The sequence below is a fragment of the Phyllostomus discolor genome, chromosome 12, assembly GCF_004126475.2.
Source record: "Phyllostomus discolor isolate MPI-MPIP mPhyDis1 chromosome 12, mPhyDis1.pri.v3, whole genome shotgun sequence".
In the NCBI taxonomy this organism is placed as follows: Eukaryota; Metazoa; Chordata; class Mammalia; order Chiroptera; family Phyllostomidae; genus Phyllostomus; species Phyllostomus discolor.
The window spans coordinates 25,675,412-25,693,142 of NC_040914.2; the positions used below are offsets into that span (position 1 = coordinate 25,675,412).

General features: G+C 48.9%; 1 protein-coding gene across 3 annotated transcripts; it reads right to left on the reverse strand.

Moving 5' to 3' along the window:
• Positions 1-216: 216 nt before the first annotated feature.
• Positions 217-12,481, reverse strand: RDH13 (retinol dehydrogenase 13). 3 transcript variants are annotated; one of them, XM_028529820.2, is made up of 7 exons: positions 12,288-12,481; positions 9,859-9,977; positions 7,686-7,841; positions 5,020-5,124; positions 3,825-4,037; positions 2,813-2,914; positions 217-1,341 (listed from the first exon to the last, which is right to left on the reverse strand). In XM_028529820.2, the coding sequence occupies exons 1-7, from the start codon at positions 12,350-12,352 to the stop codon at positions 1,133-1,135; spliced, it is 969 nt and encodes a 322-aa protein (XP_028385621.1). In that variant the 5' UTR covers positions 12,353-12,481; the 3' UTR covers positions 217-1,132. The 3 variants fall into 3 exon arrangements, with proteins under 3 accessions (XP_028385621.1, XP_035868580.1, XP_035868579.1); XM_036012686.1 differs by lacking the exon at positions 217-1,341 and adding an exon at positions 1,998-2,516; XM_036012687.1 differs by lacking the exon at positions 9,859-9,977 and having other exon boundaries at positions 12,288-12,364.
• Between the last annotated feature and the right edge of the window lie 5,250 nt (positions 12,482-17,731).

A 17,731-nucleotide genomic window follows, 5' to 3' on the forward strand; every position in this document is an offset into this window, starting at 1 on the left:
CACTTATTGATGCATTCATTGATTGATTCTTATATGTGCCCTGACCAAGGATGGAACCAGCAACCTTGGCATATGGGGCCAATGCTCTAATCAACTGAGCTACTGGGCCAGGGCCACATTTCTAAACGTGTAAACATCTGATTAGGTTACTGGCTTGGTAGTGTTCAAACTGCTGTCTCTGCTTCACAAAAGGAAAAAATACATGACTTGTTTTTGTTCAGCTCATTGGCACTTCCCCACGTGCACAGAGGAAGAAAATAAAACCTATGACTCTGCTAGATTTTTTTATTATCCTTAAAGAACAAGTTTGAGAGTTCACAGGGCTAGAGAAGGTCATGACCCCAGGCATGTTGGGTACTCAGCAGCAGAAGCTGGTGCGTTGTTCACTTGTGCGGGGCATGGCTTCAGGATACAGGACCCGGTGGTATGGGCCTGTTCTCTGAATAACTATCCCCCAACCCCTGCACCTGGCCAGAGTCAGGCACCCTAAGACCCTCAGTAAACTTTCCCCAGCAAGAAATGCTCAGCACACCATCCTATGAGGTAGTCAAGAGATTCTGCACATTTTACAGTCAGAGAAACAGAGGCTCAGAAAGGGGTCTGGAGGTGTACAAAGTCCCACAGGGGACCATGAACTTGGCTGTGTCTGCCCAACAATTTATCCTCAACTGTGGCCCACATCAGAGAGCTGGCTCCTCCCTCAGTAGTTCCCAGTTTAGATTCTCAAAGCCAGCATCTGATAATCCGGCTCACCTGTGACAGCCAGCTACATCCCCCCAGCCAGCCTCAGGGTCAGGTACCCCACCTGTAGGCCAATCCACAGTGGCCAGAAAAAAGGTCAATGCTGCCACCTAGAGGGTGATGTGAGCATGGCAGCCGGCATTTCTTGGTCAATGCTGCCACCTAGTGGTTGTTTCTGGCATGGCAGCCAAGTTCCTTAATCTTTGGACTTGGCCAATGCTGCCACCTAGAGGGCATAGCAGCCAGGTTTCTCAACCTTGAAGCTCAGTGTCAATACCGCCACCTAGAGGCTGATGTGGACATGGCAGTCAGCCTTGGTCTTGCAGCTCCATCCTGAGTCCACCACGCCTGCTCCCAGGTGATTTGGGAGCTGTCCCCACACTGAGAATTCCTAGGACATCTCCAAGCCCACAAGGCGGGCACTTTCAGCCCAAAGCCACCGGGCTACCTCCTCATCCTCAGCCTCAGGGGCCGGAGCCTTCTCTTTGAGTCCATCGAAGTACTTTCCAGAAATGCCCTCCAGTTCCTCCGCCACAGCCAGGTAGGTGCTGGGCTGGGCCGCCAGCTCGGGGCTCTTGACCAGCAACCAGAAGATAGGCCCTGCAATCAGCCCACAGAGAGTTCAGACCACACATTCAGGGAGGAGGATACAAAAAGCCCCCTCCACCCCAGCACACAGAGCCCACAGAGCCTAGAAGTTGGCCTGGAGTCCCACAGAGCCCACCTCCAGACTTTTCCTCCTGTCGTTCCCCCCACCAGAAACTCCCTTCCCTAACCTATCCCTCCAGATACAGGGACCAGTCCCAAAGCCGCCTCCCCCAGGAAGCCTCCCTGGTTTTCCTGGGCAAATGAAACCTCTCCCTCCTTTCCATCAGCCCCACATACCCACCATACCTCATCTTGCTTTAAAATAACTTTTATTTATTAACGTTTCCAGTGCCAGCCTCAGCTCAAGATCCTTGACACCTAGCACCCACTCAGTGAATATTTTCCAAGATTACAAATGCTGGTTATAAAGTTCTAAAAGCCCTGGCAGGGTGGCTCAGTTGGTTAGAGCATTGTCCAGATATGCCAAGGTGGTGGGTTTGATCCCTGGTCAGGGCACATACAAGAATCAACCAATGAATGCATAAGTAAGTGGAACAACAAATCATTGATTCTTTCTTTCTCTCTCTCTCTCTCTCTCTCTATCCCCTCCCCTTCCCCTCCCCCATCTCTCTCAAAAAAAAAAAAAAAAAAATCTGAGCTAAGCCTAAGCACTGTGCTGGACCTTTTACAGGAAGTCACATCTAATGTTCCCAGTAACAGTGACACAGGTACTGTTCTGGTTCTCCCTTTGCATGAGAACACTGAGGCTCAGAGAGGTGAAGTCACTCCCCCAGGGTGGCCCAGCTGGTTCTGGGGTGAAGCTGAGGTGACCCTGAACACAGAGGACTCCAGGAATTGGCTCCATGGGTCCCCCCCTTCTGAGATATGGCTTCCTCATCAGTCAAACAGGCTCTGGTCTGTTTCCTGGGGCTATGCTGAGGCTGGCAGGAATAGACATAGAAAAGTGACCTGTTCTTGGTAGCATAAATGAGACAGAGGAGGGAGCAGTCTCTGAGGGTGATGTTAAGTTTATGTCAACTGGACTGGGCTAACAGACAACCAGAGAGCTGGCAAAGCCTCATTTCTGATTGTATCTGAGAGGCTGTGACCAGAGAGGTGAGCATTTGAATCGATAGACTGAGTCAAGGAAACCCATGTGGGCAGCATGCAATCAGTTGGGGGCCAGGCTAGGTGAGAAAGGGTGAATTTGCTCTTTGCTTGAGCTGTGACGTCCATCTGCTCCTGTGGTCAGACATGGGTGCTCCCAGCCAACAGCCTCAGAGTGTGACTACACCACCCATCAGTTTTCCTGGGCCTCCAACATGCTGAGGTCAGACTGTGGGAATTCTCCATAAATTGTGAGCCAATCTCTCCTAATACATCTATCTAAATACCTATATGTATATCCCATTAGGAGGTTCCCGAGCCCCAAGCAGGGAGGGCAGGGGTTCAGCAAGGGACCCTAGGCCAGGAAGACACTTACCAAGAGTGAAGCTGGAGAAGGCAGATTTATGCATGCCCGTGTGTCTGCCCAGCTCTGTCCTGGCCACACCAGGGTGCAGAGCGTTCACGGTCACACCCGTGCCTGGGGAGAGAAGGGAAGGATGGGACAAGGAGCTGGTGAGACAGACACCAGATTTACTCCTTACCAGGAAGCCTGATGCTGTCCACCCTGAATTCTGGAGCTCCCGTTTCCTGCTTTTGAACCCACATCACCCTCTTGCTCTGAAACCTCCACACCAGGTGGTTTGATCTTGCGAGGCAGCTCTGTCACATGGCTGCCCTGAGCAGAGCCTTGGAACCTAAGTGTGTGTCGAAATCACATGGAGTGCTTGGGAAACCCACACCACTGGGCCCCACCCCCAGAGGGTCTGAAGCAGAGGGCCAGGGTGGGTCTGACAAGCTCCCAGGTGAGCTAACACTGCTGGCCCACACACCCTCCATGAGAAGCAAGAGCAAAGGGCAGACTTTTCTACATCAGCACTATGGACACTGAGAATAAATTATTCTTTAACCCATTCACTGGAGATGCCAAGCCATATTACCAGCTTTTGTCCAGCAGCTACAAGTAGCAACACCCACCCCCAAAGTGACAGCCTAAACTGTTTCCAGATATTGCCCAATTTCCACTAGCCTGGAGCACCAAAGGCTTAGATGCCAGTCCTGGATGGACAAGGAAAATGTGATTGATTAGTGATGCCTGCTTCGAGCACTGGCACCAAGCCTAGCAATGTATGTTGATTAGTGATGTCTGCTTCAGGCACCAGAGGAGCCTAGTAGTGTGCGATTGATTAGTGATGTCTGCCTCAGGCACCAGAGGGGCCTGCTTGTGTGTGATCGATTAGTGATGTCTGCTTCAGGCACCAGAGGGGAGCCTGGTAGTGTGCCATGCATTTGCTGCTCTGTCCTAGAGCCCATGCTTGACCTCCCATCAGCCCAGGGTATCAGAACTGTTCCAGCCTCAGAGCCAAAGGAAAAAGACATCACACACACACCTTGCAGCCGCCGGCTCAGCTCCTTGGTGAAGAGGACGAGAGCCAGCTTGCTCTGGCAGTAGGCCGCTTTCGTGTCATACTTCCTCTTCTCCCAGTTCAGGTCATCAAAGTCTATGTGCCCGGCGATGTGGGCCAAGGATGAGAGGTTGATGACCCGTGAAGGGGCTGAGGCCTTCAGCTTGTCCAGCAATAAGTTTGTCAGAAGAAAGTGGCCTGGACGAAAGATGACGAGAAAATAACTGTCCTTAAACTCTGACCTGGGGGTGTGCTGAGAACATTACTGTAGCTCACCATCCCCATAACTAGTGGTTCTCAACCATAGGCAATACGCTCCCCCACTCCCCCACCCCCAGGGAACAACTGGCAATATTTGGAGACAATTTTGGTCACCACCACTGCAGAGAGTAGGGACACTACTGCCATCTAGTGGGTGGAGGCCAGGGATGCTGCTCAACATCCTACAACACACAGGACAGTCCCTACAACAAAGAATTAATTATCCAGCCCCAAATGTCAAGCCCTATGAGGTCGGCTAGAGAAGAGATTGCCTTTTACCTCCCAAAATCCTTTCCCCACTTCTTATATAGTAATAGAATTTTTGTTTACACCCAAGAGGGCACAGTAAAAGACTACTTTTCCAAGACTCCTTTGCAACCAGCTCGGTCATGTAACTGAGTCCCAGCCAATAGATCATGAATGATAGTAATGTGTGTTAAGGGTTGAGTTCTGTCTTCCCGCTCCCCGCCACCCACAAAAATATTTTGAAGTCCAACCCTCCAGAACCTCAGAATGTGGCCTTATTTGGAGATAGGGTCTTACAGAGATAAGTTAAAGTAAGATCATTAGGGTGAGCCCTAATTCAATGTACCCCATCGTCCCCTGGCCCGTACTAACAGAACTCCAGGTACATCAGAGTAACAATAAATGGAGTGACAGAGTGACTGAAGGGCAGACAGACTGAAAGACGGACAAAGGGATAAAAGGTCAAGAGATAGATAGAGGGTCCCAAAGACTTTCTGAGTGTCCAGCAAGGAACAGGCACCTCCCTGAGCTGCCGGGTGACCCCACCAGTGGCCACCCAGCCTATCTGGAGAGTGGAAGAGGGCACCCCCTCCCAGAGCCTGTGTCTGACCCACTAGGGGGACCCCGCTGATGCCCCAGGTGGACGCCGAGAACGCACAGCCCACAGCCTCACCCAGGTAGTTCACGCCAAGCTGCATCTCGAAGCCGTCCTCGGTGGTCCAGTGTGGGCACCGCATCACGGCCGCATTGTTGACCAGCACATGCACCCTCTCCTCCTCTGGAAGACAAGGGTCGGGGCAAACATGTCAGCTCCAGCCCTGCGCTGGGCTGAACAATGTCCCCAAACGTTCACATCCACTCAAAACCTGTGGATGTGACCTTTCTTTGGAAACTGAGTCTTTGCAGAAGTAATCAAGTAAAGGTGGGGCCACAGGGTGGGCCTTCATGCAACGTGACTGGTGTCTTCATAAGAAAGGGAAGTGTGGCCCTGGCTGGTGTGGCTCAGTAGACTGAGCACCAACCTGTGAACAGAATGGTCGCCGGTTTGATTCCCAGTCAGGGCACATGCCTGGGTTGCAGGTTAGGTCCTCAGTAGGGGGCGCACAAGAGGCAACTGATTGATTGCGCATCAGTGTTTCTCTCTCTCTTTCTCCCTCCCTTCCCCTCTCTCTAAAAAATAAATAAACAAAATCTCTTTTTTTTGTAAAGAAAGGGAAGTTTGGGCACAGACACATGTGCACAGGGAGGCCGTGGTGTGATGGTGGAAGGAGAGGGAAGAGACACAGTGACAAGCTGAGGAACATCAGGATGGACAGTCACCACCAGGAGCTGGGGAGACAAGGGAGGATTCAGCTCACACAGCCCTGCCGACCCCTGATCTCAGACTTTTGGCCACATGCTGGGCAGCTTGAACAGAAATCTACCATCCCTCAGTTCTGGAGGCTGGAAGTCCAAGACCAAGGTGCCAGGGGCTGGTGTGCTCTGAGACTCTGAGGCAGAATCTGTTCCCTGCCTCTATGCTTGGCGGGTAGACAGCCGTGTCACTCCTGTGTCCTCACATGGCCGTCCCTCTATGTGTCTGTGTCCTGATCTCCTAAGGACACCAGTCAGACTGGATCAGGACCTGCCCTAACGACCTCATTTTCACTTGATGACCTCGGTAAAGACCCCATCTCTGAGGTCACATCTGACCATCTTTAAGGGGATGAGACATGAGCAAATCCATAACATTCCCAAAGCGGTTTTTAGGATCCACAGAAATAACCGGTTGGTCCCCTAGCACCCAATAAATAGTCTCTATCTTGTTCCCTATTTGGGGGGAAGCGGGTGTAATGCGGCCGCCAGGAACACAGACTGAGGAGCCCATCAGATGGGAGTTCAAATCCTGGACTCTACCCTGGGCAGATCTCAGCCAAGTCACACAGCACCTCTGTGACTCAGTTTCCCCCTCTGCCATCCTTCCTGAGTGTTAATTTGTGTTGTTAAAATAAAGGACAGTAGCTATGTTTTCACAATGGAAGCCTCACAATCTGGGGCGGGGGAGGGGGGAGGTTAAAAGTGACTTCCTTGGGGTTGGCGTGGAATTGATGGTGTTTAGTTCTTTACTGTTCAGGATTTTATTTCCATAAGGAACGTGTATTTCTTTGCATTAGGAATTTAAAAAAAAAGTCTACACATGTTTATTTGTTCACTTCTGAGCAACAGGTCCTGGGTCTCCCAGCCTACTTTCCTGCTTTCATTTAACATGGAGCTGGGTAAAGAGGAAGGGACCATCTCCAAGATCTGCAGACACCGTCGCATGGAGTGAAAAACACATATAGGAGAACAGATGTTCACGGCAGCCCCAGAAAGGCTGGAAGCCAAACGGCCAACCTGTCAGAGCCACGCGACGGAACACAATGTAACCACAAGCAAAGAATAAAGAAATACAATGTAGCCACAAGAACAAGAAAGCTCTGCCTGCAAGCCTGTGAGAGGATCAGGGAGAAAGAGCTGGGGCAGCACCAAGTGTACAAGAGGCTCAGTCTGCCCCCAAAGACCAAGGGGCGGCAATACTCCTGCCTGTGTAATAAAGGCATAAAATGCTGGACACACAGGCATTGAGCATGTGAGGAAGGTGGCTGGGAGCTAGGGGCAAGCGTGGCAGGGAGACACTTGGCCACCTCCTCTTTTGTACTTTCTGAACATTTAATACAGTCAACATTATTCCTATTCAAAAAAATTAATACGTGAACAGTTCTGAGGACACCAGGTGGGAAGCGAAATGAGTGAGTCACCAATCAAGGTGACAAGTGCAGAAAAACTCAAGCCTGATCCTTGGATCTGCGAAAAGAAACACCCAGCAAAGAAAGCGGGAGGTCCGGGGACTCGGCACTGTGCCCGTGAGTGCCCCAGTGGTGGAGGGATTGTCACAGCCATGCTCAGGCGCTCCCTGGAGGTGCAGCCTGAATCTGACACATCTGTGTGTCCCTGGTGTCACCGGAGACAGAAAGCCTCAGGAGACAATGGAGGATGAATCACTGAAGGATGAATCATTGTCTCTGTTCCTTTCGCCTGAAGGGTTTGGGTTTTTTTAGAGAAGGGGAAGGGAGGGAGAAAGGGAAAGAAACATCATTGTGTGGTTGCCTCTCATGCACCTCCTACTGGCGACCTGGCCTGCAACCCAGGCATGTGCCCTGACTGGGAATCAAACTGGCTACCCTTTGGTTCGAAGTCCAGTGCTCAATCCACCAAGCCACACCAGCCAGGGCTGAACCAGGCCTGGCTTAATTCCAGACTCCTCAGAGCCTGGCCACCTGAGACCTCACCCCACACAGCCAGCACCCTCCCTCCTCCTACCTTCGATGATTTTCGCAGCAAACTCTCGAATGGACTTCAGGGAGGCCAGGTCCAGGTGGCGTGCATTGACTCGGTGATTCAGGGTCTCCCCTCGGATGTCCTTTGCCGCTGCCTCACACTTCTCCATGTCTCGACAGGCCAGGATGATGTTGCCTCCTGGAAGCCCAGGATAGAAAAAAAAATTTTTTAAAGACCCACTCCTAAGTATGTATATACCCCATACAAATGAAAACATAAGCCCACACAAAAATGCAGACACACGTGTTCACAGCAGCACTATTTACAACAACCCAGGGGTGGAAACAACTCAAGTGTCCATCAGTGGATGAACAGATAAAACATGGCATGTCCATACTGTGGAATATTATTCAGTCATGAAAAAGGAAGGAAGCCCTGCCTCCTGCTGCAACATGGAACATGATGCTGAGGGAAAGAAGCCACACAGCAGGGACACATTCCATATCATTCCATTTCTATGAAATGTCCAGAATAGGCAAATCTATGGAAGGAAGATTCATGGTTTTCTGTGGAAGGGTGGGGAGTACAGGGGAGAGTAAGGGAAGCAAAGGTACATTTAGGGTGATAAAAATGTTCCAACTGAACATAGCAACAGTTGCATGGCTCTGAATATGCTAAAAATCCTTTAAGTGTATACTTTGAACAGGTGAAATGTCTGGTATGTAAATGAAATCTCAATACATCTGTAAAAATAAGTGGTTGGGTTTTTTATTATTTTTTTTAGAGTTTATTTGTTTTTAGAGAGAGGGGAAGAGAGGCAGAAAGGGAGGGAGAGAAACATCAATGTGTGGTTGCCTCTCATGCACCCCCTACTGGGGACCTGGTCCGCAACCCAGGCATGTGCCCTAGCCTGGGAATCAAACAAGTGACCCTTTGGTTTGAAGGCCAGTGCTCAGTCCACTGAGCCACACCAGTCAGGGCAGTTTTTTGTTGTTGTTGTTTTTTAATTAGACAAGTGAGAACAGGAAACAGGGATTGAGGACCATGCAGATCTGTGTGGCTTATCCTGCCCACAGGGGACTCAGCTGCCCCCTATGCATCCCCCTGTCCCTTCAGGTGGCTCAAAACAGACTCATTGCCCCCCCCAATCTGTGTATCTTCCTAGTGACAGCAGGGTCCCCAGGATGGCTGTGGGTGTGTCTGCCAATTTCCCTTCTCATCTGCTCCTGGGAGGAGCGCATGTCCTCCATTGGGGGAACCTCACGTGGCCAGGGGCTGTCCATCACAGTGCCCCCTCACACTGACTGCAGGGGTGGATGCACAGCTTTCTGACGCACATCAAGGCCTGACCCGTCAAGGACCCGTTCCCCTGGCCGCCAACACTCAACAAGCCCAGAGAAAGCTTCCGCCGTCCCTTGGGCCTCTCACCAGCCGCGGCCTTCCTGCCCTGGCGGACCCGCCCAGGCCTTCCAACTGCTAAAACAGAAATCCCTGACTCCGCCCTTTCTCACATCTGACCCCGTGGGACGCCCCGTTCATTCTAACTTCAAAAGCGATCCTCAAGCAACGAAGAGTACCCATGGAATTCCTCCAAAACCCCATTTGGACCTTGAGAAAAATATCGAAGCATCCCAAATCCAAGGGCACCTGGAAGAGCCTGAAGCCAGGGCTTGACCCTGACCTCTGACCCAGGCCCCGAGCCAGCCACTAGGACTGAGCCCGCCTGCAGTAGGAGAGAGTGAGGCCAACACAGAGAAAAACCAAAACCTCCACCCCCGCTGAGAGCCTGAACACCCCACCCTCTCCCAGGGCTGAGGCGGGCATGAGCTGGGTTCCTGCCGCTCGGAACGCAAAAAATCAAATGACCTGCCTCAAAAAGACCCCTCAGCTGCCAGCCTCGCCCCCTGAGCCTCGAGCAGAGAACACAGGGCTTCACCTGTTTTTCTTTTTTCCAAAGGCAGCAGACACCCAATACTACATTAGTCTCAGGTGTACAGCATAGCGGTTAGACATTTCAACACCTTACGAAGTGATCCCACGGGAAGTCTTGTGCCCGCCTGACGCCATACCTTGTTATTACACTATTATTGACTAGACTCCCTCTGCTGGGCTTTCCGTCCCTGTGACTGTGCTGTAACTGCCCATTTGCGCTACTCAGACCCTTCCCCTCTTCCCCGCCCCCCGCCCCCCACGCTCCTGCCACCGAGGTCCTTACCTCTCCGCGCCAGCTCCAAGGCAGTCTGCTTCCCGATGCCAGTGTTGGCGCCCGTCACGATGACCGTCTTCCCCTGAATGGTGGCCTTGCTTGGACAGGTCCCGCCGGCAACATAGTCCCTGAAGGCGAGAAAAATCAGGGTCAGTTCCATCTGTCTGTCCACTCGCCACAGGTGGCCCCTGCTGCTTCGATCCTGGACAAATGACCCCTCCAAGCTTGCGTTCCCCCGGCTGAAAGAAAGAAACGATGTGGCATGAACTCCCTGAAGCTGATGTCACGTGGCAGGTGGAGGGTGGGGCGCAGCCTGGTGTGTGGAAGCCTCCAGGCTGTGACAAGAGGTATTTTATGAAGACAGACTGTATTCGCTTCCTGTAGCTGCTGTAACAAATGGTTAAAACCAGGCAAGTGTAGTCCTCTCCAGTTCTGCTGGTCAGGCTCCCCAGATGGGTCTCACGGAGCTAAAACCGAGGTATCAGGCTGCGTTCTTTCTCAGGGCTCTTGGGCAGAATCGGTTCCCTCGCCTTTTCCAGTTTTAGTACCTTTCCCCCATTCCTTGGCTCACAGTCCCTTCCTCCTCTTCAAGATTCTGACTCTGACCCCCCTGCCTCCCTCTCATGAGGACCCCTGTGATGTAAGTCACAAGGATAACCCAAGGTCATCTCCCATCTCGAGGTCCCTAACTCAATATCATCTGGTTCTGAGCGTTAGGATGTCCACGACCTTGGGGGCTGTGAAGATGCTATGAGAGCCATAATAACCAGAAGCCAAAAACTGGACACCACCAAATGTCGCCCATAGGGGACTAGCCAAATACACAATGCCACCTGCACACACGAGAAGGTGTGCAACCTCGTAGCCACCAGCCACCTGAGGCTGTTTAATTTAAATTGATTAAAAATAAATCGCAAGGCCCTTGGCCAGGTAGCTCAGTTGGTTGGAGCATCCTCCCAAAAAGCCAAGGTTTTAGGTTCACTCCCCAGTCAGGGCACATGCAAGAATCGACCAATGAACACATCAATAAATGGAACGACAAATCAGTGTTTCTCTCTCTCTCTTTCTCCCTCCCTCTCTCTCCCCTTTATCTCTCGAAAAAAAAAGGAATAAAAAAATTAATAAATAAATAGACATATTCCCCTCCACCAGGCACTGTTGTTGTTGGGGTGGTTTTTTTTTCATTTTTATTACATTGTTTAGCTTTTTTGGAATTGAAAGTCAACAGTATGAATAAAAATAAAAACAGTGACCAACGAATTTTATTATAATTATTTTATATTATTTATTCCATTTTCTAGAGCTTTCCATAAAAAAGCTAGTTCATATTTCAGAGCAGTAGTTTAATGAATGAATAACTATAAAGAACAAGGTACCAGCCAACTAGGTGAAAAAGACAGTATCAGATCAGAAGGAACAAGTCCAAAATGAAGCCTCATCATAGAGCAGATAAATGAACCCAAAGGTAATTATTCAAACAGACTTACAGTCTATCCTCCATGCTCTTTAAAAATAATAATAATAATTCCCCTGGCTGGCATAGCACAGTGGATTGAGCGCGGGCTGGGAACCAAAGTGTCCCAGGTTCGATTCCCAGCCAGGGTACATGCCTGGGTTGCAGGCCATAACTCCCAGCAACCGCACATTGATGTTTCTCTCTCTCTCTCTATCTCCCTCCCTTCCCTCTCTAAAAATAAGTAAATAAAATCTTTGAAAAAAAATAAATAAAATAAAATATTTTAAAAAATAATAATAATAATAATAATTCAATTCCAATTACTTTCTGGACGAACTCCCAGTCAGTCTCTTTTCTTGTATAACGAATAAAATTACATATGACTAATCCTTTTTTTTTAATTGTTGTAAGAACACTTTGCATATTGTTAACTGGAAGCATAACATAAGCACGCTCTTGGTGCTCAGTAGCCACATGTGACACTATGCACAGCACGAACAAAAACACTCCCATTAACACAGAAATTTCTACCGAACAGCGCTGCTACAGAACATTTGCTAGCTGTTTTTTTTTAAGTGAATTCACCTAGAAAAGATAAAAACTATGTATACAACCCATGCAATACGAGCTTTGCATTTGCCGAGTTGGACAATTCTATTTGTTTATGTAGTTTCGGATAAGAAAGCTTAGGTGGCATATATTTTCCTTGCTCCCGGCCAGCCGGGGGCATAGGGGTAATTTCTCATTAAATATTTGCTGAATGAATTAATTCATCACTTAAAAGTCCGGAAGCAACTAGATAAAAATGTTTACAAGGGCCCGGAACCGCCCCTTCCTCGGGGTGACCTTGGCGGTGACCTGCCATCGCGGGGCTCAGGTTTGTCCTCACGTTCTCTGGGGTGAGCTGGTGGGCGAAGGGGTTGGTGGTCTCCACCCGGCCTTCCCTCCCTTGGCTGCTGACAGGGGGCCAGCACACACTCACCGGAGCAGCACAGCGCCACCCACCGCGGTGCCCAGAAGCGACGCCGGCACAAGGTAGCGGTTCATGACGGGCCGGAGCGGGACCCAGCGGGAGGCCGCCCGCAGATCAGCCGCCCTAGTGGCTCCAAGGAACCAGGGGCCTGAGATCCACGTGGGGAAGAGCAATCGCGGTCTAAACAGTGGCTTCCTGAAAGGGGCGGGGCGGTACACGAATGGGGCGGAGCTTCCAGGACGGGACCTATGGGGATGGGTCTTGAGCGCTACTACTTCTGGGAATGGTAGTTTACTGGTCTGGGGGCGTGGCCAAAGCTAGGAGGGGGGGGTTGGGGCGGGGCCTACTCGCTGTTGGAATTACGTCACACTAGTTCTGCTGCACCCGGCAACTCAGTTCTGCACTGAAACCAGAATTCCAGTCCCGCAGCGGCCGCTTCGGGACTGTTACTCTAGGGGTCTTTCAACTCTATCAGCCTGTTCCCTCGTCCAAAAATGTGTACACGCCCTGCCCTGTGTGGCTTAGTTGGTTGGAGCGACCTCTGGTAGACTGAAAGGTGGTGGGTTTGATTCCCGGTCAAGGCAGCTGCCTGGGTTGCCTGTTCGCCCCGATCGGGGCGAGTGTGAGAGGCAACAGATCAATGTTTCTCACATCGATGTTTTTCTCCCTCTCCCCCTCCCTTCCCTGCTCTCTAAAAAGAAATAATAATTAAATACTGCCTTCCTCATAGACCCTATGAATGAATTTTAGAATTCCGATGCCCAGAAACCAGACCTACTAGCCTACGGTTCGCACACTCCTGGGTCTGGGAGACGAGGAGCCGAGGGTCTGGACCCCTGCATCTGAGGGAGGAGGGGCTGGGTCCCTGGACCACCGGGTCTGAGGGAGGAGGGGCTGGGGGCTGGACTCCTGGGTCTGAGCGGGGAGGGGCTGGGGGCTGGACACCTGGGCCTGAGGGAGGAGAGCTGGATGTTTTGACTCAGGGATCTAAGAGACCATGTAGGCAAACAGTAAGGACCGGTGCTGTGTGATTCCAATTATATGACACTGCATTAAAGACAATACTATATGAAAGAATGAACATTAGTGGCTGGGGCAGAAGAAATGGGGGAAGTGATTTCTGGAAAGGGAACTTTTGTGGAGTTTGAAAATAGTCTCTCTCTTCATCCTGCTGGTGGTTATATGCCTGACTACATACATTTGTCAAATCTCATCAGAGCATTCACTTAAAAATAGTGAATGTTACTCTCACTGGTGTGGCTCAGTGGACTGAGCACTGGCCTGCAAACCAAAAGGTCACTGGTTTGATTCCCAATCAGGGCACATGCCTGGGTTGCAGGCCAGGTCCCCAGTAGGGGACATGCAAGCAGCAACCACTCACTGATGTTTCTCTCCCTCTCTTTCTCCCTCCCTTCCCCTCTCTCTAAAAACAAAACCTTTTTTTAAATAGTGAGCAAAATCTTTTTAAAAATAAAATAAAATAAAAAATAGTGAATGTTATTGCATGTAAATTATACTGTGATAAAGCTGACTAAAAAGAAAAACAACACTCTAGAGATTTTTATAATTTTGTTTTGGAAATTATTTGGCCACAATACTTTGTTTAATTTATGATTGGATGGTGTTAGTCAGCCATCAACAGGCATACTTGAGAATTCTTTGAAGTGAGAAATATCTAACTAATAAGTTGTTTTTAACCATCCCAAGAGGTTTTTGAATATTGGCTTAGACAATAAAGTTGATGCAGTGTTTTGTTTCCCAGCTATGGGGTGAAATGTGTTCACTTTGGTTCTAGAACTTTTATAGCTTTGAGCTAATGATTTTTTTTTCTTGGAGAAGTTTGTCTTATTTCTGAGTGCCCTGGAAAACCCAAAGGGAACACAACAGCCTTGGATCCAGGATCTATAATCAGAAACTCAGCCTAGGAATAAGGGGAGACTTCCCAGAGAAAGGAGAACCTGAATAGGGTTTTGAAGTATGAGTAGGAGTTCCTCAAATGGGCCAAGTAGAGAGGTGGAATAGCATATGCAAAAGCTAGGAGTCGTGAGGAATTTGCTTTGGGAGTGACCAATGTTTGAGATGGTAGAAGGATGGCTCAGACAGGGAGGCAACTGGCAAGACATGTGACTGAAGAGAAAAAAAAATTTTTTTAAAGCAAGAATACCAGATCCTATGTATTAACTACCTAGTATGTGCCAAGCATTTAATCTACACAACAAACCAAAGAATAGGTTTGCTGCTGTGGATGTAGGAGGGCGGCTGGGTCTGACAAGAGGCCTCTCCCCTTTCTGGGACTGTGGGAACTCAGGGCTCCTGGGCCATGGAGGGGCAAGACCAAGGAAAGGACAAGGTGCCATAGAGGTTATGGTAAGGGACTCCAGACATGGCCCCTGACCAGGTAGTTCAGTTGGTTAGAGTGTTATCCCCATATGCCAAGGTTGTGGATTTGATCCCCAGTCAGGGCACATATGAATCAACCAATGAATGCATACATGAGTGGAAAAACAAACTAATGTTTCTCTCTCTCTCTCCTTTCAGCTCTCTCTAAAATCAATAAATTTTAAAAAAATTAAAACCCCAGACATGGCTAAACAGACCTTGTTTCCAATTCCTGATCCACCTCTCCTCAGATGTGTATGTTGATGAGTGACTTCCCTTCTCTCAACTTCTGGCTCCTCTTACCCACCAAAATGAGAAAGAGTTGATCTCCTTAATATGTAAAGAGTTTTCATGAATCAATAAGAAAAAAAAAGCTCACCCCCAACAGGGAGAGGGGAGCACAGGCAAAGGGTATGATGAGCAACTTGCAAAGAAAATTAGCAAACATAATGAAACTCCTTCAACTTACTGGCAATCAAAGATATGTTTGTTAAGATAGTAACAACATATTTTTCACCTATCAGATTGGCAGATCGAAACAATAATAATACTGAGTGTGAACAAGGATGTGGAAAAACAGGTACTCGTCCCTGTCAATGGGAGTGTCAACTAGTACAGCCTTCCTAAAAGGCCATTCCAACACAAGCCAACACTATCTGTGTATATCTTTGACCCAGCCTTCCCCTTGGAAGAACTTATGCAACTAATGGGTCATTTGGAAAGAAACAGATAAGAAAATTTTCCTCACAGCCCTGTCTCTGTGTCATAGAGACATACGAGACGCAGATGCAATCCACTTCATTGTCTGTCAGTAGGAGAGTGGTCCTACTCTCTCCTATTCCCACCCCAATGCTCCTTCTATGACAGATGTTTAATGAGCACCTGCTGTGTCCCAGGCATTGAACTCAGCACTGGGAATTCGGCCTAGAGACACACAGGGTCCCTGTCCTCCTCACAGATCCCCTGATGCAGATGGTAAAAGTTCATGTGTCTGTGTATGTGTTTCAGTAAGGACTCTGTCTACAACTTTATCAGGCTCAAATGTTTAAGAATATTCATAAGTTCCTTCCTTAAGCGCCAATACAGCTGGGGGCAGGGGGAGAAGGCTGACTCTGTTTTTGAAGTTTATGTAGTAACATGCATATTTTTATATTTTCTTATAATATTTATTGGTTGATTTTAGGGGAAGAGAGAAAGAGATCAATTTGTTGTTCACTTATTATGATTGATGCATTCATTGGTTGATTCTTGGATGTGCCCTGATTGAGGGTGGAACTTGCAACCTTGGTGTATTAGGATGACACTCTAACCAACTGAGATACCCAGCCAGGGAACATGCATATTTTTAGAGTAAAAGAAGGGACACTGTAATATTATCTGTGGAGTGTCTGCCAGGGCTAAAAACATGGGCACCCACCAGCCAGGGCTAAAAACAAAGACCATTTTTAAAAATAAAAAACCCTACCCTAGCTGGTGTGGCTCAGTGAACTGAGCACTAGACTGCAAACCTAAGGATAACTAGTTCAATTCCCGGTCAGGGCACATGCCTGGGTTGTGGGCCAAGCCCCCAGTGGGGGCATGCAAGAGCCAGCCACACATTGATGTTTCTCTCCCTCTCTTTCTCCCTCCCTTCCACTTTCTAAAAATAAATACATAAAGTCTTTTTTAAAATAAGTAAAAATTTAAACCCCAGGTGAAGGGTTCAAATGCTGACGCTCTCAATCTTGAATACAGCATTTGCTATCTGACCATTTTTCTCCTAATAGCACCTCCCTTTCGGGCAGGGCTCAGCAAACGTTCTGTGCAAAGGGCCAGAAAGCAGGAGAGCATCCTCGGACCATATGCAAACATACAAGCACGACTGTCTTCCAATAAAACTTTACTCCCGAAAACAAGGGGAGGGCCATGGTCTGCTGGCCCCTGTCACCGAGTTTGGAAGGTTGACATGCAACAAGGACCTAACCCACAGTGAGGGCCAGAGCAGCGCTGGCTGTTCCTGTTATTTTAAGGAGAACAATTCACACTAAGGAACTCCCACCTGATTCCCAGACACACCCAAAATGTTTAGAATCTCTCCTTGGACTCCAGGTAGGCTATGCATGTTTATCATTGCGGATGTGCTTAATAAATTCTTGCCCTGGCTGGTGTGGCTCAGTGGATTGAGTGCCAGCCTGCAAACCCAAAGGTCACTGGTTCAATTCCTGGCCAGAGCATGCATGTGCCTGGGTTGCCCCAATTGGGCCAAGTCCCCAACTGGGGGCATGTGAGAGGCAATGGATCTCTCACACATGGATGAGTCTCTCCCTCTCTCCCTCCCTTCCCCTCTCTCTAAAATAAATAAATAAAGTCTTTTTTAAATAAAACATAAATTCCTAAGTGCCAGGTGCTGTCCCAGGTGCTGAGAGGATTCTACCACAATGCCCTCTGCTTTCCCCATCAGGAGGCTTAAGGCACCCAATTGTCTGTCTATCTGTCTGTCTCTCTCTCTCTCTCTCCCTCTCTGAAAATCTGTTGTTTTTAGAAAATATATAAAGCTTTTAGAGGTCAAGGGATAGCAAATCTGCAATGACTGAAACAGTTGAGAGAAAAGGAGTGTGTGAGAGAGAGACAGAGACAGAAGGATAAAGCAAAAGTTGTTATGCTCGCTGCTAACCTCAGGCTAATCTCTGGCTTTAGTACATGGGAATTTTTTTTTTTTTTTGCATTCTTTCGAAACGTTTCTAAAGTCCGAAATGAATTCAAACTTGATCAATACGACATGTAGGAACCTCGAAAATGCTCCGGGGTCCCCTAGCACACAATTCCATTGGTGTGGAATGTCCAGAACAGGCAAATCCATAGAGGCGGAAAGCAAAGGGTGGTGTCAGGGGCCGGGGGCAGGGAGGCCCAGGGAGCCACTGCTAATGGGTAGGGGGCTTTACTCCGTGTGATGAGAGAGTGTTTTGGAACTAGGTGAAGGTGCTGGGTGAGCTACATCGTGGACGTCCTAGATGCTACTGAGTTGTTCGCTTTAAGATGGGTAAATTCATGCCAGTTTTTCAAAATCCTTGATCAAAACACTTCTACAGCGCCCT

Excerpts from the sequence above, each read along its gene's own strand:
- RDH13 (XM_028529820.2), bottom strand. The coding sequence starts at position 12,352 with ATGAACCGCTACCTTGTGCCGGCGTCGCTTCTGGGCACCGCGGTGGGT. Across the intron at positions 9,978-12,287 it reads GGTGGCGCTGTGCTGCTCCG|GGACTATGTTGCCGGCGGGA; the intron begins GTGAGTGTGTGC and ends TCTCGCCTTCAG. Across the intron at positions 7,842-9,858 it reads CTTGGAGCTGGCGCGGAGAG|GAGGCAACATCATCCTGGCC; the intron begins GTAAGGACCTCG and ends CTGGGCTTCCAG.